Source organism: Prionailurus bengalensis, chromosome F2 (genome assembly GCF_016509475.1).
Source record: "Prionailurus bengalensis isolate Pbe53 chromosome F2, Fcat_Pben_1.1_paternal_pri, whole genome shotgun sequence".
NCBI lineage: Eukaryota > Metazoa > Chordata > Mammalia > Carnivora > Felidae > Prionailurus > Prionailurus bengalensis.
In genome coordinates this window covers 37,213,573-37,238,715 of record NC_057353.1, presented here as the reverse complement: position 1 = coordinate 37,238,715, position 25,143 = coordinate 37,213,573, and the positions used below count along the sequence as shown (strand labels likewise).

The following is a 25,143-nucleotide window of genomic DNA, read 5'->3' as shown; positions in this document are numbered from 1 at the left end:
AACTCAAAATTGACACAGGGATAGTTTTCACAATTTATTGAATTGCAAGTTAGATTGTTAAAGAGAGAATAAATCTCCAAAAATATTTTGGCAGGTTTCTGAATGTTTAAGTGTATGCCAACATTATTGGACTCTTTAAATTATTAGAAGCTAAGAATATGAAGTACTTACCAAGTTTACAATAAAAATATTTTTTAAAATACCATATTTGGTAATAAATTAGATTTACAGAATTGATCATTCAAAATAAATTAAACCTGAGTTATAAATGCTTCCTACTCTGCCCACCCCCAGCATACCTAAGTTATAGTTCTTTTACACCAGTATGCCTCAAACTTAAATGAGCATACAGATTCCTTGAGGATCTCATTAGATGCAGTTTCTGACTTCAGTAATCTGTTGTGGGGCCTGAAAGTCCACACTTCTACCAAGCTACAAGTGAAGCTAATGTTGGTCTTTAGACCACCCTTAGGTCACCTTGCTGCTCGAATATACAGTGAAGACAATTTCTGGTTTAATGGGACTGTAGGGTTTTATCCATTATTCAAGGCTGTCAGATTTTGGAATCAAACATAACCACAAACGATCACCAAAAATAAGTCTTGGAAGAAAAGAACGTTTTTGTTAAGCGCTTAAAGTATACCAAATTGGCAGTGTTTCTATTGGTCTGACAGTGATACCTTTGATACTATATAGATCAGGATGCCAAGTTCTTGTAACTGTAAAAAATAGTTACTATAGATAGCTTGAGGCTCTCTTCAGTTCATTCAAGTCCAGAAACTTCAAGCCAGTACACTGCAAAACCACTATTAAAAAATCTTTAATTGTAAACTGTCCATATAAATTACTTGTAAACTCACTTTAAGCTATCCCGTCTCCTCCTCCTCTTTCCACAAATAAATGTTTTTTCTTCTGCCTTGTAGCTAAACAGCGTGTAACACCCAATGCCCCTCCCTTTAAAAATCGAACAAAATTGTCTCCAACCAAAGGACCCAATGCAAAAAGGTTGGCTTCTTTAACACATTCGTAGGTATATGCATCTATTTCCACAGGATTAGTCTTACATGTGATGGGCTGGCTTGAGTTGTGGCCCAGGTAACACCCTTGCTCCTTCAGAAAAGACAGATTGGGATGAGAACCTATCAGTACTACTGCTGCAGAGAGCTTAAATATTTTCTTCAATCCAGAGATGCTTTGAAGAATGCATTTCATGTCCGACTTAAAGGAAAGCACATGGTGCTCAGGAAAACTGGTATAATCAGAAAGAAGAGTGGAGTCTACAGAATATGACTGAGTACACATCATATGATAGACTTTATGGTATTCTGGATAAAGCTTTTTGGGAAGCTGTTTGAAAATTAAGCTTGGATCAGTTACTCGTCTGCGAAATACATGAATCACAGGAATATTATTGTTGTACGCACACAGTACTGCGTCAGCTGCAGTAAGCCCGGAACCCACAATTAACACTGGGTCCGCTTTGCCACGCAACTTTCCTTTGCCTATAGCAGCTCCAAATTCAGGCATTGAATGGAACACAAAAGGAAGATCTTCCCCTTCAATTTCCAGATGGGCAGGAGAATCTAGCGTTCCAGTTGCCAGAGCTACGTTCTCAGCAAAGAGACAGAAGGGAACGTGGGAACCATCCGCTACTCGCTGATAACCTCTGATCTCCCAATTTCTCTTGATAAGTTTTGACTTCTCTATCTGTAAATGCTGCGTTGAAATATTTCTGTCTTGTCCATCACCATCACCTTGATCTCTGTAGAGTCTTGATACAGAGGTGATATAAGTATTCTCTCTGAAATTCTTCTGCAGACCCATGACTTTTACATAATGTTTATAGTAACGAGCTATTTCCTCTGGCATAACACGATCCCCTTTTAGGTTCCTAAAAAAGGAAAAATATGCTATGAAGATAGTACTTTGATAGTTTCCATGATTATTCCTTTTCCATCTAGTAAGCTATGATATAGATCTTTTTAATTTTGCCTGTCTTAACTATAAATTATCCTTTAACAGAGAAAGCCTTCTTTAACAAAGTTCGACATTTTTAAGTAAAGAATTAGTTTTATCAGTCAGTTCCCCGAGGGTAGAGACTGTATTTTAATGCATCTGTTTCCCCAGGGCTTTGCATAGAATCTGTTCAGATTAGCTACCTTTACCAATGAATTTTTTAAATGAATTAAAATGTGGAAATTCAGACTACACTCTATCTCACAACTATAAATAATCCAGTCTATATACTATTCAGTCTACACACTATAATAGAATGACAGATTATAACACTGATATTACACTGCAGGTCTAACTACAATACATGATTCTTAAAGATAATAGGATTCTGACATGATTTTTTCTAAGTTGCTATTTTCTCCTAATGACTGAAAATAATTCATATCGGTCTTCTGAATAAAATCATCTTATATCTAAGTAGATAAAACAATTCTGTGTTTTCCTATTAACAGAGGTCTATAAATACACTTATGTACTTTTATTCAAAAACAGCATATTCATTTTCCACTTGAACTTTAAAGCAATAGGCATTAGTAACCCTCACTGGGCCCCAGTTAGAGAATAAGTAGCAGTAAAAACATACCAAATCATTTCACATAATTCATTACAAATTGTAACTAGAAGTTCATAAAAGTTTTTTTTTTTTTTTTTTGAGAGCTAGCACATGTAAGTGGGTGTGCAGGCACGTGCGTGGGGGAGGGGCAGGAAAAGGTGCGGGACAGCAGACTCAAAGCCAGTATTTAATTACAAGATTCTTCACATATTGCTTCGATATACAATGTGCCCAATGTCAAAGAATGAATACTTTTGGCACATAATCATAAAGCTTCCCCCCCCCCCCCGGTTTTTTAATGTTTTTATTTATTTCTGAGAGATGAAGAGAGAAAGTGTGTGCAAGTGGGGGAGGGGCAGAGAGAGGGAGGCAGAGCATCCAAAGCAGGCTCTGCGCTGACGGCGGACAAACTCACAAACCTTGAGATCTTGACCTGAGCAGAAGTTGGACGCTTAACTGAGTCACCCAGGTGCCCCAAGGCTTCCCTTTTTTACCCCTATCACAAAAGGAAGAATGTTGAGCAATTTCACTTGCTTGCTTATGAAAATCAAATTGTACAACTTGCTTGATTTTGCTACTTTTTGTTTCAAACCAATATAAAACTCCTTTAAAAAAAAAAAAAAAAAAACCCAAAAGCAGGGCTGGTTCAGTCAGAACGTGTGACTCTCGATCTTGGGGTCGTGAGTTTGAGCCCCATGTTGAATGCTGAGATTAAACAAATAAAACTTAAAAAAAAAATCCCAACAGAAATATTTGAAAGGTTTAATCTCTATGGCCCATGCTGGTCTGAATTTGTTCTCCTTAAATCTTCTCAAGGATAATTTCCATGGATTAATATGGTTTCTATCCAGCAGAAAGTCAAGCACTCAATGTTTACAACCCTGCAAAGATTAAGTAACTTCCTGCTTTACTTTGTTTCTGTGAGCAAATTAGGTTTCTCTATATTATCTAATTTAATACTACTATCCTTGAATATAAGGTTTTTCATATTATTTCTCTTCTTAAATTTTGGGTTTTTTCCTCCCAAATAAAATTATATTATTCCAAGGAGAGATTTCTTCTCAGTTCCTTCTATTTTCGTATTTCTTATTAAATATTTACCTCTATAGTAGCCAACAGTGTAGCCAATCACATCACAGATTCTGGCTTATTCCATCATTCTAAATTATTAAGCACATACACTCATCTACTCTGAAAGCCAAACACTGTAAGTACGTATACGTGAGATATCCATACACAAACGTGTATATCCACTGATAACAATAAGCGTAGAAAGGATTTGTGGGTGGATGAGAAACTAAACAGAGTGGTTTAACAGGAGAGTGGGATAAATCCATAACTAACAAAAGTCAAAGAAACCCAATCTGTAGACAAACCTTTACCTGTGTGTGCTTAGTCTCTAAATGGAAACTAGCTCATGATGACTGGCTATAAAGAGGTTTTATTTGAAAGACACATGAATTTATACTATTCCAAGACAGTATCACAAATATTTTGGAAACTGCCAATGGACTTTCCCACTGTACATCAAAGGATTCTAACAGTTTGATATTTACCTTCGTTTGCTGGATACCCAGTCTTTAAATTTAAGTCCAGGTAGCTCCATCCAATTTCCAAAGCTGATTGTCAACATGGAACCTTCCATATTCTATTTGAATAAAAAATGCACAAACACATTTAAGCAGTAACATGGATTTGTAAAAAAAACCAAACCCATCTTCATTCACTATCATTAAGAATGTGGATAAGGAGAGCTGAAAGAAGAAGTTGTGTAAATTAAAAATACTTTTATCATTCTGTAGTATTTATATTCCTTTCATAAAGTATACATTTATAAAACAAGTTTATCATATTGCCAGATGCCTATACAATGTTGATAGCTTCGGCCTATAAAGTAATTCAGATACAGAATATGTTATAGGAAATCTGTAATTTCACTTTTTAAACAAGAGGAAAAAAGTTAATTTCTAACACTTTAGATGTCTACCCATTTTAACAGATTTTTCTTCATTTTATTTATTTAATTATTTATGTATTGAGAGACAGGCAGAGAACGAGTGGAAGAGAGGCAGAATCCCAAGCAGGCTCCATTCTGTCAGCACAAAGCCCGATGTGGGGCTCACACCCACAAACCACGAGATTATGACCTCAGCCAAAACCAAGAGTCAGATGCCTAACTGACCTAGCACCCAGGCACCCCTAACAGATTTCTAAAAACTGGGCAGTGAAACAGCCTTTCCCCCTCCATCAATTATAATTGTGAGGTCCAAGGTGGCTTGGATACAGCAGCATCTCTTTCTAAAACTAAGGAAATAAGTAGTGGTTACCTGATTAAGAACAGACTCACAGCTGAGGCTAATGCTGCCTTTAAGGAAGTGAGCCCTTCAAGCTCCCTTGTCCCACTTACTTCTGCTTTGCTCACTTCAAAGCAACAAGCCCAAGGGCCAACAGCACCTGTCCCAATGACCCCAATGATCTCTCTCAACCATTTCTTTTAGGCTATGGCTTTTTCTTAACTTTTCTTGTCCTGTTTTCTGAACAATCCGGTACTGGGAATGGTACTTATTATTACTAACATTTCCAGGCACTTACTATATGCTGAGCCATGTGAAGCCCATTATCTATGACAGTGTGTAGGTCACCACTGGGAGAGAAGGCAGCAAGCAGTCACTGCTCTGAGGCAGGCTGGGCCTGATACTATGATCACAACCAAGAAGATGGAAAACATCAGAAGGGAAACTTAAGAATTTATTGTATACAGAAATTATTTGGAGCCATAATTGTCTTATCTGGAACTCAAAACCCTTAGGGCACTAAGAGTCCACTTTCTGTCAATAATCTCAACTTTATTCCCCCTGCACCAGTTCTTCCGGTTAGTTGAGAGCCCTAGTCCCTGATCTCTTTTCTCATTATCTGCCTTGTTTTCCCTTATGTGATCTAAATGCCATGAATGCCTGCTGTCAGGGACACTTGGTATATTAAGAGATGCAAACCTGACAGGAGCATATAGAAAGAGAAGAAACAGAAGCATGTTTCTTAAAGGACACAAATGGGCTGTAAGGAGTGTAATATTAAAAAGGGAGGAGGATGTTCCTGGGTGGCTCAGTCCGCTGAGCATCCCATTTGATTTCGGCTCAGTCATGATCTCACAGTTCCTGGACTGAGCCCCACATTAGGCTCTACACTGAGAGTACACGGAGCCTGCTTGGAATTCTTCCTGTCCCTCTCTCTCTGCCCCTCCCCCACTCTTGCCCACTCTCTCTCTCTCTCTCAAAAATAAATATCTTTTAGGGGCACGCCTGGGTGGCTCAGTCAGTTAGGCAGCCAACTTCAGCTCAAGTCATGATCTTGCAGTCTGTGGGTTTGAGCCCCGGATAAGCTCTATGCTGGCAGCTCAGAGCCTGGAGCCTGCTTCAGGTTCTGTGTCTCTCTCTCTCTGCCCCTCCCCTGCTCACACTCGGTCTCTTTCTCAAATAATAAACATTAAAAAAAAAAAAATTAAAAAAATATCTTTTAAAAAGGAAGGGAGAATATTCTAGATTGGATAAAGACATCATGTGACAGTTTATAAAGAGAAAGAACAGGAGTGCCTTCAAGGAATTAAAAGGTCAGCCTTATGCAGGAAAGTATTAACAGGTTTGGGCTGCTTGAATTGTACACGTTACTCAGAAAGGTCTGTCTTTAAGGACTGGCTTTTGGCTGCCTCCTATGAGAGCAACACTGAGTGCTTTGAATATTCTATGTAATGAGTGATTTTTTTTTGTAGGCCAGAGGCCTTGGGCCATGCTGTACCAGTAGAACTGTAGTTTATCCTAACAACAAGATTTATGGTAAACACCAATGTTAGCTCTGAGAGGCAAGGCAATCAGTTACTGAGATCAGTCATGTGGCCACTGCTGTTCTACATGACTGGCTCCCAGAAAATCGTGGACACCAAGGTGTGGGTGAACATCCCTGCATCCCTGATTGGCAACTCTTTGCACACGTTGTCACAAATCATTGTTGGGAGAATTAAGTGCATCCCCAGTAAAACTCCAGTAAAAATGAACATTTAGAAACTGGAGCTTGTTTTCTCCTGGACTTCATCCTATGAACTTTTCCCCTTTAAGGATTCTAATCTGTATCCTTTCACTATAATAAACTATAACCATGAGCACAAGACCTTTAAGGAATCCTGTCAATCCTAGTGAATCTAGAGTCTGATGGTGAACCTGGACCCCCCAGCAAAAGTAGGAAGCCTTTCCAATAATATGGGTCAAGGATGACGATGGCCAATATAGCAAAATTATAATTACAATGGGGAAAAGTAGGGTAGACGGACTTACCATATGTTTATGAAAAATATGGAAAAGATAGGATAATTGGTTTGGAGTGGGAGTTGAGGAAAGAATAATCAAGAAAGGTTTCTTGCTTGAGTAACTACATTACAGTGCTATTCCATAAGGAATTTAAGAAATCTGATAATAAAAATGACTATTTAGGCATGTTGAGTTTGAGAACACCAAGGAATAATCAGGGGAAGGTAACGAGGTGAATATACAAAAGAAAACAATCTGGGCTACGGTTCTTGATTCAGGAATCACTCAGTGCAAGACAGTGGAGTTATATGAGGAAAGCCAGGGAGAATGAAGAATATAAAGAGATGACCTTGGCCTGGGACAGAGTTTACAGAAGAGTACATAAGGTAACTGAAAAAAAGAGTGACGAAACAGGAAGAAAAATGAGGAGATGAAAGGTTCAGAGAATCTAAGAGGGATATCAACACTACCAAATGTTGCAGAGGTCAGGAGGGATACATTGAGACTCAGACTGAGCAAAAAGAAGTTACTGACCTTCAAAAAGAAGCTCCAGGAGAAAAGGCAGTGACAGAAGCTACAGTCAAGTGAGCTAAGGAATAGGAGGCAAAGGCAGAGAAATAAAGGATAGGTAACTATTTCAAGAAGTTGGCTCTAAAGCAAAGGATACAGATAAGCTGGCACATAAAAACTTTATTATCGTTATTATTATTTTTGAGACAGAGAGAGAGAGAGAGGTGGGGGCCATAAGCAGGCAAGAGAAGCAGAGGGGGGCAGAGAGAGAATCTCAAGCAGGCTACACACTCAGCACAGAGTCTGACGTGGGGCTCAATCCCATGACCCTGGGATCATGACCTGAGCAGAAATCAAGAATCAGACACTCAACCAACTGAGCCACCCAGGAGCTCCACATAAAAACTTTATTTTTTTTTATGTTTGTTTATTTTGAGAGAGAGAATCAGCACATGAGTGGGGGGAGGGGAGAGAGAGAGACAGACAGACAGACAGGCAGGCAGGCAGACAGGGGGAGACACAGAATCCAAAGCAGGCTCCAGGCTCTGAGCTGTCAGCACAGAGCCTGAAGCAGGACTTGAACTCATGAACTGTGAGATCATGACCTGAGCCAAAGTCGGATCCTTAACTAAGCCACTCAGACGCCCCTAAAAACTTTTCAATAAAGGATAATAATTTTAGTATATTCATATACTGATGAACAGAAGCCAGCAGAGAAACTCAAGATACAATGTCTCTGGAGAAGACAGGGATACAGGATACAGTCGGAAGGTAAGCCTCAGATAGAAATGATACCATTTCCACTCTAACAGGGGATAAGAAACAAGGAAGCAGTATGAATGGAGATAAGTTTGTAGGTTTGAGTACAAAATTAGAAAACAGAATCCATCACATAGGAATTAAGAATATTTCTAAATAGGAAAGTTAAAAAAGCAATAGAAGTTTGACAAGAACATTTAATAAGTAAATATCAAAGGATTACCAAACAGTGTTCAGGACCCAAATGAGGTTGGAGAATACTTTTCACAGTTGTACAACTTTTTTTCTGGCAATATTTAATAGCACAAGTATAGGAAAAGACAAAATTGACAGTTACGTGAATTGCTTTTACTGCCAAGCCTGTGTAGCAGAAGGACAATGAGGCAAGGGAATTAAGGAGAATGGCTAAAATCAAGGGACTATAGAACCTAAGCTGGGGTAGGTAAGGAGGTTAAGACCAGAGTTTCAAATGCTCTGTTTGAAAACTGGGTACAGTATGAACTGGGTAATGGAGCTGGAAGCATCAAGAGGTGTGGTCACGAAGATATTTGAGAATTTAGATTTTCACTGAGTAGTTACAGTGGAACCCCAGGAGTTTGCGTCTAAGGAGGAATGGTTAAGAGATCGTTAAGAATGAAGAGATGAGTTGGGGCGCCTGGGTGGCGCAGTCGGTTAAGCGTCCGACTTCAGCCAGGTCACGATCTCGCGGTCCGTGAGTTCGAGCCCCGCGTCAGGCTCTGGGCTGATGGCTCGGAGCCTGGAGCCTGTTTCCGATTCTGTGTCTCCTTCTCTCTCTGCCCCTCCCCCGTTCATACTCTGTCTCTCTCTGTCCCAAAAATAAATAAAAAACGTTGAAAAAAAAAAAAAGAATAAAGAGGTAAGAGACTAAGAGGTTAAGGTGTTGCTTCTGTGTCACATATGTAGTTACTGAAGGTGACAGTAAAACTTGAGAGGTAATGGAAAACCCTATCTGTTGCTTAAGCCGCTCAGTCTATGTTATATCATTATAGCAGCCCAATAATACAACTTCATTGGGATGAGACGCTGTGTGAGATTTTGTAAAGTCTAAAATGAATTTAAAACTTTTTACTGTGCAAACCACTCTTGTAGTATTTTCTACTTAATTCTTGTAAAACAGTATAGAGAAGCTTATGCTAAGACTATCAGTAATCAAATGTGGCTTACCTTCTTGTAACCCATATTGTATTGAACAGCATTAAAATTCTCAGATACAAATGTGGTAAACACTGTACTTCATGTTGTAATGTTTCAGAATTCAAACAGCCTTCTCAAGACGACATATAATAACTCACATGGACTAAAATGCTAAGAAAAATATACTCACATGCCAAGCTCCACCAGGTGGACCTTTACCGAGAACTAGGTGAGGGATGTAATGATGTTGTTCTAATTTCCAATGCAAAACGGATGGATAATCGTACCCAAAGTCAGCATCTGGATGAAGAAGTGTGTCAAAAAGTACTGCCACTGGATTGGATGATCGGCCCTCAAGGCCCTCAGACAGGTATTCTAAGTCCTGAATGAATTTTTTAAAAAAGAAAAAAGGCAGGTAGAGTTTGAAGGAAAAAACAAACAAAACTAAAACTAAAACACCCCAGCTATTTTAATAGTGAATGAAAGCCATTACTCAAATCCAGCACTTCCTAGAGAGTGTTGCTACAAAACACACCTTGAGATCTTCATAGATGCTTTGGTCAAATGAATATAAGACAGGATTTCAAACAAAGCTAATCAGATCCTTTTACTGCAAATCTTGAAGATCCACTTAATACGTTAATATGCCTTAATATTTACTACGACATTCCAGTAACAAAAAGCAGCACTTCCCAAACTTATTTGAACATACAGCACCTACTAAAACTCCCACCAGGAAATAATTTGGGAAATTCTGCTTTAATCAAAGGAAAATAAACAGAAGTAACTTGGCAGACTATATTTACAAATCAAAAATAAAAATGTTAGAAAATGTTGTCTAGAAGAAAGAATTTTCAATTAAGTTAATACAATACTTATGGGCACCCGGGTGGCTCAGTTGGCTAAGCATCCGATTTTGGCTCAGGTCATGATCTCACAGTTTGGGAGTTTGAGCCCTGTGTCGGGCTCAGAGCCTGGAGCCTGCTTCAGATTCTATGTCTCCCTCTCTCTCTGCCCCTTCCCTCCTCATACTCTGTCTCTGTCTCTCTCAAAGATAAACATTAAAAAAGAACTTTTTTAATAAAAAAAAAATACAATGCTTATAAAAGTACAAAACTAACCTTGAGTATTAAAAAAAAAGGCAAAAGCACTAACATGTAAGAAATAAATACCTGATCAACAATGGAAAGATGTCTTCCTTCTTCTAATTTACTATGTAAGATTGCATTTGGATGTATTGCTTCTGATGATAAATATGGTCTGTAGCCCGATAACATGTAAGAAAGGCAGATTCCTGAGGGTCCATTTCCTATTACCAAAAAACAAACAAAAAAGGTGGAGACAGGTGCATCATGTGTTCAAAAGCATATTCATGAGTTCCTTCATTCAGGTGCCCTTCCCTTTAAATATCAACCCCTCTCAAAGTCTGGTGCTAACAAACTCCTAAATTAATCAGGTTCTGATTCTAAATCTATTCAATCACTATATCCATTCAGCTGTCTTTGTGTCAATTCTTATGATCTCAGAAGATAAAAGTCTCTTGATTCTCCTCAAGAGACTTGAACACACTTCTATTCCAAAATCCTTTCACATTCTACATTCAGATGAATTCTGATAACACACAATCCTCATCATGCTACCCCCTTCCATTTGGAAGGCCTTAACTGCTTGCTTTTAGCTATCCAGTGCTCACCATATTCTGGTCTCAATCAGACCAGACTGATCTCCTGATACCATCTTCCTATATTTTTATTTGCTTAAACTAAAACTAAACTGAATTTTTTGCTGAACCCTGGTGAACTGCATCCATTTCTGTAGTTCCTTTAGTCCGGGTTTCCACTTCTCTATTATCTCCAACTACCAAAAATTTAATCCAGCTATGCTAACTGCCAGCTATCAGGAAGGAAATCCTCTTCCATCTCTAATGTTTTGCCCCAAATAAAATAAACTCCAAGATGTAAATATGAAAAGTAAACTCATAAGAATATTAGACAATATAGGCTAATTCTTCTACTTATAATGCTGAAGCCTTTAAGTATGACACAAAACTCAAAAGACAGAAAGGAAATGAAACCATGTGACTTCTAAAAATGAAAATCAAACAAGAAATACTAGAAGACCTGAGGCAGAGTTAATTTCCTTTAATCAAACCAAAGAGACAAAACTAAGGAAGTAGTATCATATGATAATATCAATACAAATAAAAGATACAGAAAAATCATTTAATAATATCCAACACCTATTCATAATAAAACTAAAAAAAACTGAGCAAACTCACAAGGAGGATACTTCTCCAACTTCGTAAGGAGTACAGTAAATCTACAGCTAACAGCATACTCAATGGTGAAAAACTAGATGCTTTCCCTCTAAGATCAACAACAAGACAAGGATATTTCTTCTCATCATTCCTACTCAACACACACCATGACAGAGGTCTTAGTTAATGTAATAAGAAAAGGAAAGACAGACTGGAAAGACATAAAATTGTCTTTGTTCACAAATGCCTTGATTATCTATGTAGAAAATCCCAAAGACCTGACCAAAAAACTCCTAGAACATCGAGATTGCAAGATACAAGGTTAATACACAAAAGTCATTTCTTTCTTATATACCAGCAATAAACAAGTGGCATTTTAGAATAAGTACACAACACCGTTTAATTTGTGCGCGTGTGTGTGCATGCACGCACACACACAAATACTTGGGTATAAATCTCTATATATTTAAGGTAAGTATATATATAGAAGATGCGTACAAGGAAAACCACAGAACTCTGATGAAAGAGCCTGAAGATGATCTAAATAGATGTTCACGAATAAGAAGATTCAATAGTTAAGATGTTAGCTCTTCTCAGCTTGATCTACAGATTCAATGCAATCCAAATAAAAATCCCAGAAAGTTACTTTGTGAATATTGACAAACTAATTCTAAAGTTTACATGGAGGAGCGCCTGGGTGGCTCAGTCGGTTGAGCATCTGACTTCAGCTCAGCTCATGATTTCACAGTTCATGAGTTCAAGCCCCACTTCAGGATCTGTGCTGACAGCTCAAAGCCTAGAGCCTCCTTTGGATTCTGTGTCTCCCTCTCTCTGCCCCTCCCCTGCTCGCACTCTGTGTCTCTTTCAAAATTAAACATTAAAAATAATAATAAAAAACTTTAAAGTTTAAATGGAAAGGTCAAAGACCCAGAATAGCAAACACAATATTGAAGAAGAAAGTCAAGACCAACACCATCCAAACTCAAGTCTTATCATAAAACTATGGTCAACAAAACAGTGTGGAAATTATGAAAGAGGAGCAAATCAATGGAAAAGGACAGAGCAGAGTTAGATCCTCGCAAATATAGTCAACTTATTTTTGACAAAGGAACAAAGGCAACCCAATGGAGAAAGGATAGTCTTTTCAACAAATGGTACCATAACAACTGGGCATCCACATGCAAAAATCTGAATCTAGATAGTAACCTTATATCATCATTTACCAAAATTAACTCAAAATAGATCAGAGGCCTAAATATAAATAAAGCATAAAATTAGAAGACAAAACAGGAAAAATCTAGGTGACCCTGGGTTTGGTAGTAAGTTTTTAAATATAACATCAAAAGCAGGATCCATGAAAGAAAAAACTGATAAACAGGACTTCACTAAAATTTAAAATTTCAACTCTGGAAAAGACATTCTTAAGGGAATGAAAAGATAAGTCACAGACTGGGAGCATATATTTGCAAAACTTGTTTGATAATGTACTTGTTTCTAACTTGTACCAAGAACTACTGAGTCTCAACCATAAGAAAGTAAATAACCCAATCCATTAAAAAGTACACAAAAGATCTGAACAAATTATCTTTGACATCAAAGATAAACAGATGACAAATAAGCATATGAAAAAACACTCATCATGTATGATCACAGCCCTGCAAATTAAAACAATGAGGTACCACTACCCACCTATCAGAATGGCTAAAATCCCAAACATAGACCATACCAAATGCTGACAAGGACTTAAAGAAATGGGAACTCTCATTCACAGTTGTTAGGAATGCGAAATGATACAGCCACTTGGGAAGACAGTTTGACAGTTTCTCAAAAAGCTAAACATAGTCTTATGATATGATCCAATGAGCACTTAGGTATTTACCCAAGCGAGCTGAAAACCTAATGGCTATGCAAAAACCTGCACATCCATGTTTATAGCAGCTTTACTCATAATTGTAAAAAACAGGCAGCAACCAAGATGTCCTTCAATAAGTGCATAAATAAACTGAAGCATCCATACAATGGAACTGTATTCAGTGACAAAAAAGAAATGAGCTATCCGGCCACAAAAAAGACCTGGAGGAAACTTTCATGTATACTGTTAAGTGAGAGATGCCAGTCTGAAAAGGCTCCATACTGTGTAATTCCATGGATATGATATTCTAGATAAATCAAAACAACACACAGAGTAAAAGATCAGTGGTTGCCAGGGGGCGGGGGTTGAGGAAAAGGACAAACAGGTGGATCACAGAAGACTTTTAGGGCAGTGAAACTATTCTGTAAGATACTATAACTGTGGATACATGAGGATACGTGACATTATACATTCAGCAAACCTACAGAACTGTACAACATAAAGAGGGAGCCCTAATGTAAACTACAGATTTTAGTTAATAGTAACCTATAAACAGAGTTTCACCAGTGATAACAAATACACCACACCAATAAAAAGATACTGATAATAGGAGAAACTGGAGGTAGCAGAAGGGGAATATATAAGAACTCTCTGTACTTTGTACTCAATTTTCGTGTAGACCTAAACTGCTCTAAAAAATAAAATCTATTAATTAAAATAAATATTAAATAAACGCAAAATAGCGGGAATTAGGATCTGAGGCAAAGAGCGAAGTCTTATCAAAAAGAAAAAACACTCAACAGACATTGGCAATAAATGCACACAGGCAGTTCAGAGAGAAATAAAAATGTAGGTAGAATGCTTCCCTCACTCCCAAAGATGTCTCCATCCTAACCCCAAGAACCTGAGATTGTTACCTTATACAGCAAAAGGTAACTCTGCAGATGTGACTAAATGAAGGATCTTGAGATGGGGAGAATATCCTGGTTCACAAAGGTGGACCCCATCTAATTATACAGGTCCTTAAAAACAGAGACTCTCTCCCAGCTCTGGTGAGGGGGGAAAGGTGATGATGGAAGATGAAGAGAGAACCAACACTGCTGGCTTAGATGATGGAGAAGAGGTCCAGGAGCCAAGAAATTAGAGTAACCTCTAGAGACTGGAAAAGGCAAAGAAACATTCTACCCTAGAGACTCCAGAAAGGAATGCGGTTCTGCACATATCCTGATTTTAGCCCAGTGAAACCAGTGTTGGACTTCTGACCTACAGAATGGTAAGATAATAAATTTACATCATTTAAAGACACTAGCGTTTGTGGGAATTGGACAGCAACAGAAAACCCATATGTTAAGGAAACGAGCTCTTGCTCTGTGCTCCTGCGGAGGGCTATTGCCAGCAGGAACAGTCCTAGAGTGTTAGGTTAATCTACCCATTGGCTAGCTGAGGCAAAACGTGAGTAGATGGTATTGGGGGGAGTGAGGTGGACAGGTATAAATCACGGTACTTTTTCCTTTTCTGATGCTCCCACAGCCCAGCTGAAACAAAAATAGGGTTTCTTTACTCATGCCGATACATTTGGGAAGGAAAATCCTGGGCTCAGGATTGGATGAAAGTGAGAAAATGGAACATGAGGTATGGTGTCTAAGATACCCTGGATGCAAGCCACTAAAGACACCGTCATCTCTCCCATCTCCCCGAGAGAGAGAAATCTAGGATAGAACAATCTTGCTTTCCTCCTTTCCTTTCCTTCCTTCCTTCCTTCCCCGCATCCCCCATATGCCAGTCAGAAGACAGGACTTTTCTCCCCTTCCTGTTAACTTTGGAAAGGGGCTGTCAAAGAAACTAAGGAAACTATAGGACATCAAGGTACATTATGCCCCATAATGCTTTCCTGCAGCAGTACCTGTAGTACTTGTCTGACCAGGTAAGTCTGAATATTAGATGCAAGATATACGTGACAGGTAGTTAAACACATGCAGTTAAACTTTATCATAAAAACTTCTGTAGTTTTGAAGTAATTAGATCTTATTAATTGCTTAATTTTTAGTATCTTATAGGACTATCTGTTGAGGTGGTACAAAGGACACAGAACACTAGCTATTGGTTAAGGTCATTATAAACATTACTGCAGAATACCGTAACGTTCATTACTGAGAACTGGTTACTACTTGCATAAGTTACTCAACTTCTGAGTTGCCCTGACTGTATCTACCCTACAAAAGAGGGCTCTAAGGTTGTAAGGCATAATTCAACAGTGCACACAGAACGCTCTGTATAGAGCTCTAATAATACTGGTTATCATCATTGCCATGATGCTATCATAATTAACTCAATTGATAGTATAACATAATAGAGTAATATCAGGCTTTCAACAAAAGAGTGTTACATTCTAACACAGAATCTAGTATCAGATAAACCCATTACTCTCTCCAAAGATTTGGTTATTGGTTAAACATATCAAAAAACCTAAGAGTATTTTTCAGGACAATCCAAAGAACTTGTGCCATGTAACTATGAGTAGACAGTAGCAGTAAGGACCATAATTTTAAGAGACAAAATTTAGTAACTTACCTATTACTACCACAGGCAAAGTCACTGATGAATCTTCCAGTAAAGAAGTTTCTTCAACTAATGGCATAGCTTTAACTTTTTGCCCCAAATTATCACCAAAATATTGCACTAAGGAATTAAAAATCTCTCCTTCGGTTTCAGTGTCACTATAGTTTCTTTAAAAACAAACACACAAACACGGAACAAAAACAAAACAAGAGATATAGTCAATATAGCCTTTATAACAGTCTTTCTTCAGATTTAGCCATAAAATATTCAAGTCCCATAAAAGGAGAAAAGGAAGTCCTTTCTGAAAGGAATGCTTTCAAATTAGTAGATTAGCTTGCATGTCAACCTGTACCATTGTTAAAGTCAGAAATCTTAAATGGCCGCTAAGGTCTTCGTTACCAGCAGGCCAAGTCCCAGACAAGTTCTAAATAAGACGCCATCTTCAAAGACAGAAGAGACAGCACTGTATTGGGGATTTTTATAATTCTCTGGGATTTCCTAGGAATGGCCAGCTTCTTTTACTTTTTTCTAGTTAATAAAAAGACAAGTGCACTAGAGGTGGTATATTTGGAAGTCACATAAAGTATTTTAAGGAAAAGTTACTGTTTTTATACATTATAAACTATGCATTTTGGTAAAAGAAAGGTTTATACATCTTATTAATTCTTAAATATTGAAATATAGAGGGGCGCCTGGGTGACTCAGTCGGTTAAGCGGCCGACTTCGGCTCAGGTCATGATCTCACGGTCTGTGAGTTCGAGCCCCGCGTCGGGCTCTGTGCTGACAGCTCAGAGCCTGGAGCCTGTTAAGGATTCTGTGTCTCCCTCTCTCTGACCCTTCCCTGTTCATGCTCTGTCTCTCCCTGTCTCAAAAATAAATAAAACGTTAAAAAAATTTTTTTTAAAAATATAGAAAGATCTCACATTTTTTTTTAATGTTTATTTCTGAGAGACAGAGAAAGAAAGCGAGAGAGAGAGAGAGAAAGAGAGAACATGTGTGCAAGTAGAGGAGGGGCAGAGAGAGGGAGACAATCTGAAGCAGGGTCCTGGCTCTGAGCTGTCAGAACTTAACATGGAACCGTGAGATCATGACCTGAGCCGAGGTTGGACATTCAACCAACTGAGCCACCCAGGCACTCTGAATACGGAAAAGTATTAATGCTCATTTCTAATCTACCTTCTTCCCCAGTTACCTCCCTAGAAACTAATTTAAAAAAATTTTTTTTTAATATTTATTTTTGAGAGAGAGAGACAGAGCATGAGTGGGAGGAGGGGCAGAGAGAGAGGGAGACAGAATCCGAAGCAGGCTCCAGGCTCTGAGCTGTCAGCACAGAGCCCGACGTGGGGCTTGAACTTCTGAATCATGAGATGATGACCTGAGCTGAAGTTGGACACTCAACTGATGGAGCCACCCAGGCATCCCAAAACTAATTTTAACATTCTGACACACTCTTGCAATAAATGGAATATCCTCCAAACACAGTAAATGTTTTGCATTATACTAGTGATTATTTCAGAATAGAATCCCCAAATTATTTTTCATCTTCATATAGTCAGTAAAAGGCCACTATCTGGAAATGTTAAACTGAGCACCAACTATGGGTGAGTATGCTTATTACCATTTCCAAAATGATAAACATGAGATGGGTCAGTTATTTCATAGGCCTCACAGATCCTGGAGGACAATGATAAATGGAGAGGATGAGGCAAAAACCAAAATTCCTGCTTCCCTATAGCCTCCCAAGGTCCCAGTCTGCACCAGGATAGAGTGGGCTTCTCCAGAATACACCGACAGCCTTCCTGAAGGTATAACCTCCACCCCAAATATCTGGACTCCCCTAAGGATACATGGCTCTTTGGGCCAGAATAGATACCCTCTGGACATGGTTACTAGGGATAGCCCCTCCTCAAAGTGAAGACTGCTCCTGGAAGAAGTGTCTTATACTCAAATTATCCCTTTCAGATCATTCCAACTACTTCTCTGATCAGATCCAGGTATACTAGCTGTCTGGCCTGCTTCCACTTCTTGTTAACAGAACTCAACATCAGTGCATTATATTCATGCCTTTTCTGATATTTCTCCAAAAAGCGTGCCAAGGGCAGGTTCCCTAGCTCACTTCGGATGCTTCTGACCAAAGTCCTTTTGGATACCCGGGCCTGATTAATATCATTGTGGAGGCTGTAAAGGCCACAATTCTTTGTCTGAAGATGAACACCTCACCTTCAGTCTCTTCCAGATTTCCCTATCTCAAACGTTGTTCCCATATATATAATCTGGGAAATAAAAAAAAATGATAATCACTCTTTTTGTTAAGGAGAGGTGTCCTTCAAACCTTAAACATTTCCTCCTTTTAAAGAGTACAATTCAAGGGCAGCTGGTGGCCCAGTCATGTCAGCGTCCAACTCTTGATTTCTGCTCAGGTCATGATCTCCCAGTTCAGGAGATCAAGCCCCATGTTGGGCTCTGTGCTGATAGCAAAGAGCCTCCTTGGAATTCTCTCTCCCTCTGCCCCTCTATTGCTCTCTCTCTAAATAAACTTTAAAGTGTACAATTCAGGGTTATTAGTATAATCACAAATTTTTGCAATCACCACCACTAATTCTAGAATTTTATCACCGTAAAAGTGATAAACCGAGTTAATAATAGTAAACTAGTTAGTACTGCTGCACCCATTAAAACTCAGTCCCCATTCTTCCCTCCCCCTAGCTACTGGCAACCATTAATCTACTTTCTGTCTTGTTGGATTTGCCTATTGTGGAAATTTCATACAAATGGAACCTCTCATACATTATGTAGCCTTTTGTGTCTGGCTTCTTCCACTTAGCATGTTTTCAAGGTTCACCCACGGTGCAGGATGTGTTGGTACTCCACCCCTTTTCACATCTAAGTAACATTCCACTGTATGGATAGAATACATTTTGTCCATTCACTAGTCAATAAACATTTGAGTTGTTTCCACTTTTTGGCTATACAAATAATGCTGTGAACATTCACATATAAATTTTTGTGTGGACAAATGTTTTCATTTCTCTTAGGAGTACATGCAATGGCTAGATCATAAACTCTGTTTAACATTTTAAGGAATTGCCAAACTGTTTCCTAAAGTGGCTGTATCATTTTACAACCACACCAGCAATGTAAGAGGGTTCCAGCTTTTCCACACACTCACCGACACTTTTTTTTTTTTTTTTTTTTTTTTAGCTATCCTCATTGGTGTGAAGAGACATCTCGTTGCAGTTTGACTTGCATTTCCCTAACACATTCCCTAGTGACTAATAATGTTAAGCATCTTTTCAATTTACTTATTGGCCATTTGTATCACCTTCTTTGTAGAAATCTTCCATTTTTTGCCCACTTTCAAACTGGGCTTTTTATTATTGAGGTTTTTCTTTTTTTTAATTGCTTTAAAGCTTATTTATTTTGAGAGACAGCACAAGCAGGGTAGGGGCAGAGAAAGGAGAGAGACAATCCCAAGTAGGCTCCACGCTGTCAGCACAGAGTCCGATGCAGGGCTTGAACTCATGGACCAGAAGATCAAGACCTGAGCCGAAGGCAGACGCTTAACCGACTGAGCACCCAGGCACCCCTATAGTTCAACTTTAAAAATCCTTTACACGTGTAGAGCACATGTCTCTTTTCAAATAGATGATTTGCAAGTATATTCTCCCATTCTGTGGATTGTCTTTCACTTTCTTTGTTTTCTTATGAATCACAGAAGTTTCAATTTCTGATCAAGTCCAATTTACTTCTTCTTTTGTTGCTGTGCTTTTGGTGTCCAAGGAACCACTGTGTGCCTAATTCAAGATCACCAAGACGGACTACCATTTTCTGTAAGTTTTAGATTTCTAGTTATGTTTAGGTCTTTCATCCATTCTGAATTAAATTTTTATACACATGAGGTGTCAGGTAAGACATCTTTTGCTTGTGGATATCCATTTGTCCTGAAACCATCTGTTGAGGAGACTGGAATCTCCCCTTCATCTTGTGATCCCATGGAAAACCAACCAACCACAAATGTATGGATTTCTGAACTCTTAATTCTATTCCACTGATCTATATCTTTATGCAAACACCGTACTGTCTTGCTTACTGTTTCTCTATATTAAGTTCTGAAATTAGGAAGCAGTAATTCTCCAACTTTCTTCAAGTTGTCTTGGCTCTTCTGAGTTTCTTGTAATTCCCTATGAATTTTAGTATCTGCTTATCTTTCTGGAAAAAAAAAAAGGCAGCCAGGATTTTGATAGGGTTGCACTAAATTTATAGACCAGTTTGAGGAATACTGCCATCTTAATTAAAAATACTAAGCTTTTCAATCCATGAATATGGGATTCCTTTATAGTTCTTCTCAATAATGTTATGTAGTTTTCACTATTCAAGTCTTACAACTTATTCCTATTCATTCTTTTTGATGCTAGTGTAAATGGAATTTTTTCTTAATTTCATTGTCAGACTGTTCATCACTAGGGAGTATAGAAAAATGACTGATTTTTGTATGTTGATCTTGTATTCTCCAATGTTGCTTAATTCATTTATTAGGTCTAATAGGTTTTGTGTGTGGACCTCAAACAATTTAACTGGTCTGTTCCAATACTCTAGTACATGAACTAGCTTATCTAAAGCCAGCATTCTAGCTTATCTAAATCCTGTGTACAGTGTAAGTAATTTGTTCTGATTTCCTACTGGTCATTAGTATAAACTGTATGTATGTAATATGTGTATTATCTATAATACTGGCATAAACTATTTGCAATAAACTTGCATGGTATTTGATTAATACAGATTAACAGAGAAAAAAACTGAATCAAGAGAAAACCAAAAGTATGGTTCACTGGTTTTAGATAAAGCAATGATAAAACAAAGGCCTACTGGCAAGTATTCTTGCTAAAAAATTCAGCTACAATTTAGTTTTATAATATATGCATACTGTATCACAGGTCTATCAACATTTTCAGTTTCTACTTGAGATATCCAATTTGATGAATGTTGTATTTAAAACAAGTATTTATTCTAATAAAAAAAATCTCCTTTTCCTTCATTTGGAACACTAAATTAGAAAATACAAAACTACAATATAGAATATAGTGTAAAAACATTTTACACACATGCAAAAATAGTTGTCCTACTATTAGGTATCAAGTTAAAAAATTATTTGAGGGGCCCCAGGGTGGCTCAGTTGGTTAAGAATCAGGTCATGATCTCACGATTAAGTTCAAGCCCCGCATCTGGCTCTGTGCTGGCAGTACAAAGCCTGCTTGGAATTCTCTCTTTCCTTCTCTCTCTGCCCCTCCCCTGCTTTCTCTCTGTCCCCCACCTCCATGCTCTTACTCCTCAATACAAATAAAAAAAGACTATTTGATAAATATGATCTTGGAGACCTTCCATCTTTTATTTTTGAAATATTATAGTCCAGTCTCAAAACAAATTTAAGAGGATGGCACAGGCATAAAATTTGGGTAGCAAAAAGACTTTTGTCACATCTAGCAATATTACCAGAGTTTTTACAGTCTTTGGAAACATTATCCTAAACTGTTACCAAATTTATACTACTATATGGGAAAAAAAGGCTCTAAAGTTACAAATGTTCACCACACTGTTCATCTTCCAAAATAGTAAGCATGGAACAGTTAGATGGTTGAGAAGTCAGTGGACAGTTCTCAGAATACCTGTTCCTTTCAGATATTGTGTAAGATCCAAAATACAGAGGTTATCACAACCTGTTTAAAACGTATTATTCCTAATAAAATCGCTCAAAAAAAACAACATGAGTAAATTATAAACACCTTCCTAAAGAAGCCATCTTAGATGTTTTATTTTTTTAAATGAGATACAATACAGTTTTTTTTTTTTACAATGGGTATATTATTTATTAATCATAATTTTCACCTTTTGGCTAGCAAGTCTTGCTTTCCTTTAACCCTCAAGATCAAAACATAAAGTACTTTGTTTTTGGGAAAGACAAATCCTCCAAATTTCTATACAAAGAGGTAAGCGTATGGTATCCACAACCTAGGGTTAGTTAAATGGATACAAATCCCAACCTGTGTCTTTAGAGTTCAACTGTACCAAAAGCGGTCAAAAGACTTTTGGACAGCACTTTTCTGAAAGGCATGTTTAATTTCTCAGGGGCTTCAGTTTAACAAGTTTTCACTAGAGGAATGTGTTTTCGAAACTCTCCAAAGTGGATCTGATACTCTCAAAACAACGTCTGTCAAGCAGTCAACAAACTAATTTGCCTAGAACCCAAAATTCAGCAGTTTATTAAATAAAACAATGTTTTTTAAATAGCCAGAACTTAGAAATCCCTACAGAACTCATTGACTGAGAGGCTGGGCAAGCCTGGACTGTTGCTCTCTATTAAAGGAGTCCTGAACCTTCCCTGTGCCTTACACTCATTTGCAATTTGGTGAAGCCTCTGAACCTCTTCTTTGAATAATATATTAAACACATAAAAGATACATAGAATTTACAAGGAAACCAATTACATTAAAATACAGTTACAAAAAGTTTGTGACATTTATTTGCACTTCTCTATTGTATTAAAAAACAAGTTTAGTGATGTGTAAGCACTGTAATTTTGAGGAAATAAGTATACAGTGTTCCTAGAAATCTACCACTATGAAGTGAAAATGTGCATTCTATTGGTGACAAGGTCACAAATACTATGCTGCTTGTTGCTTATATTCATAGTTGAAGGACATGAAATTTTGATTGAAGTTTTTAGCCAATGTATCAGTTGTACCTTTCTTTACATACAAGTTCATGACCATGTGAGTTCTACCCATGAACTCCAATTTTAAAACTCTTGATCTGAGAGATGCCTGGGTGGCTCAGTCAGTTAAATGTCCAACTTCGGCTCAGGTCATGATGTCACAGCTTGTGAGTTCCAGCCCCACATCAGGCCCTGTGCTAACAGGGCTGAGCCGGGAGCCTGCTTCAGATTCTGTGTCTCCCTCTCCCTTTCTGCCCCTCCCCTGCTCTCTGTTCTCTCCCTCCCCCCAAAATAAACGTAAAAAAACCCCAAAAAACCCTGGATCTGAGTTTCATATTTTACTAGAAAAAATTTATACAGCATTATCCTAGCACATTCATAGACGCCAAAGTAAGGTGCTTTACTATTCTTTGCTAAGTCTAACATTTCTTCACAGGGTTAAAACCAGTTCCAAGTGTCTTTGGTCTTTCCACAACTGACTTAAGCATTGGCCAAGTGTGCTAGATCTAGAACACATAATATACTCACTTTTATTTTAAAATGCATTAACCTGATCATCCCTACAAACTTTGCCATAATGTGAGTCCGGAATGGCCACCTATTTCAAATTTCCACAATATATGGCTCACAATGACAAACATCTTAGAACAAAGTTAGCATCTACTAGATCATTCCAATTGAAAGAGTTCCCTACCTCCCTTCAACACAGTAACTTATCGCGTTTAAAATAAACACATAGATACAGGTATAGGTACATACGTATACATATATAGTAAAGGTGGGGTAGGGAGGAAGCTTCGCCAATACTTCCCTAAAACTTCGCACCACTTAGAAGTCTCAGGTCGCCGTAACCGACCCACTCCGGGCCTAGCCGGTTTCGAAGTCCCATGACTGGCACAGTCCAGGGAAAGGAAAAGGGGACAACAGAGGGCAGTCCCCCGGAGCGAGGAGCCCCCAAGCACAGGCGGCCGAGGCGGGAACCCCGACCAGTCAGGAACCAGGAGGCAGCTGCGGCCGAGGCTGGAGGCCGCTGCAGACCAGGCGCTCGCCCCCCATCCCGGACCCGTCCCGACCCCGCCCGGCCTCAGCCCATCTCGGTCGCAGCATCCAGGCCGGGAAGCGCTCCGCCCGCTCCCGTCCCCTCCCCTCCCCGGCAGAGAAGTCACCTGAAATGACCGGCCAGGGAGCAGCGGCAGCACCACACCGGCATGGAGCGCGGCGCAAGGGGCGTCTGAGCGCGACCACCGCCACCGCCGCCTGCGCCGGCTGGGCTGCCCGTCCGGGGCGCCCGCCCACTCGCCCGGGGTCGCGGGGTCCGCGGGGCGCCAGCGCCCCGCGCGTCGCCGGCGCTGCCCGGAAGCTGCGGCTGAGCAGCCGGCCGGGCTCCGGCGCCCCGAACTCCGCCTCGGGATAGCGGCTTCCGCTCCTCGCCCCGGGGCAGCCAGACGCCGGCGGCGGATGATCTGGGGGCGCCGCGGTGGGGGCGGGGCGGGGACGCAGCGACGGCTGCGGCGGAGGCGCGCGGGCTCCTCCTCGCAGGTGCGGCGGGGGCGGGCGAGGCCGGCGATTGGCGGAGCCGCGGCCGGGGCGAGGGGCCGGGCCTGAGCGAGCGGCGGCTGCGCGGGCCGGGGACCGAGGGCCGCGCGCCAAGCGGGACGGCTGCGGCGGCGGGCGGGGGCCGGGCCTCGGCCTGCGCCTCGCGGCCCTCCGCGTGCGCCCTCTCCGCGCCGGGAGGGATTGGCAGGGCTGGGCGGATGCGCGTGGGGAGGCGGGGGGGCGGGGGGGGAGGGGGGGAGGCGGGGGGGGGGAGGGGGGGAGGCGGGGGGGGGGGGGCTGGTGGTGAGGGGACGACAGAGCTGCTAACCCGGGCAGCGGAATGGCTCGCGGGACAGACAGCCGCCGTACAGCGCGGCTTCCGCGGCCCGAGCCACGCGGGCTCGCCCCCAGGAGGTCCGCGCGGGACTCCCACCCAGGAGGCCCGGAAAGGCCGACCTTCCCACCCAGGACACCCACCTTAGCGCCTTTCCTCACTAAGGCTGGGAGCTTCTGCGCGCTTCTGGCTCCCGTTCCTCCATCACCATCGCCGGGGGTGGAGAGTGGGGCTGAAAATACCCCGAACCACAGGTGCCCGGGTTCCAACCCCCACTGTTCTGACTGTGCAAGTCTGGCTTCTGGAACGGGAGAGCCTCGACCGGCTCACCCGTCTGCAAGAGTGTGAGAATCACCTGCATCTCTGGTTAAAAATACCAGTGCTTAGCCCCGCCCAAGACTCACTGAGCCCGTTTCCGGGAGGGGGAAATGGCAGGAAGGTGTATCGTGAGTCCCTCCAGGTGAAGGTGATGCAAGAAGAGTTAGAAAAGTACCGCCTGTCCCTATTCGATGTTGTCAAAAAATATAGGCGGGAAAAACTCCTAGAAGTGGTTAATTGCATGTACTGTTACACACACGTGTCTCTAGCTCTACTTCAAAAAGAAA

The 25,143-nt window shown here is 40.2% G+C and overlaps 1 protein-coding gene across 3 annotated transcripts; it reads right to left on the bottom strand.

Moving 5' to 3' along the window:
* Positions 1 to 21: 21 nt before the first annotated feature.
* On the bottom strand, positions 22 to 25,143 carry OSGIN2 (oxidative stress induced growth inhibitor family member 2). Of its 3 annotated transcripts, none has more exons than XM_043601328.1 (6): positions 24,682 to 25,142; positions 15,972 to 16,126; positions 10,464 to 10,600; positions 9,482 to 9,673; positions 4,126 to 4,217; positions 22 to 1,891 (listed from the first exon to the last, which is right to left on the bottom strand). In XM_043601328.1, exons 2-6 carry the CDS (start codon positions 16,036 to 16,038, stop codon positions 862 to 864), a joined length of 1,518 nt encoding a protein of 505 aa, XP_043457263.1. In that variant the 5' UTR covers positions 16,039 to 16,126; positions 24,682 to 25,142; the 3' UTR covers positions 22 to 861. The 3 variants fall into 3 exon arrangements, with proteins under 3 accessions (XP_043457263.1, XP_043457262.1, XP_043457264.1); XM_043601327.1 differs by lacking the exon at positions 24,682 to 25,142 and adding an exon at positions 23,835 to 23,965; XM_043601329.1 differs by lacking the exon at positions 15,972 to 16,126 and having other exon boundaries at positions 24,682 to 25,143.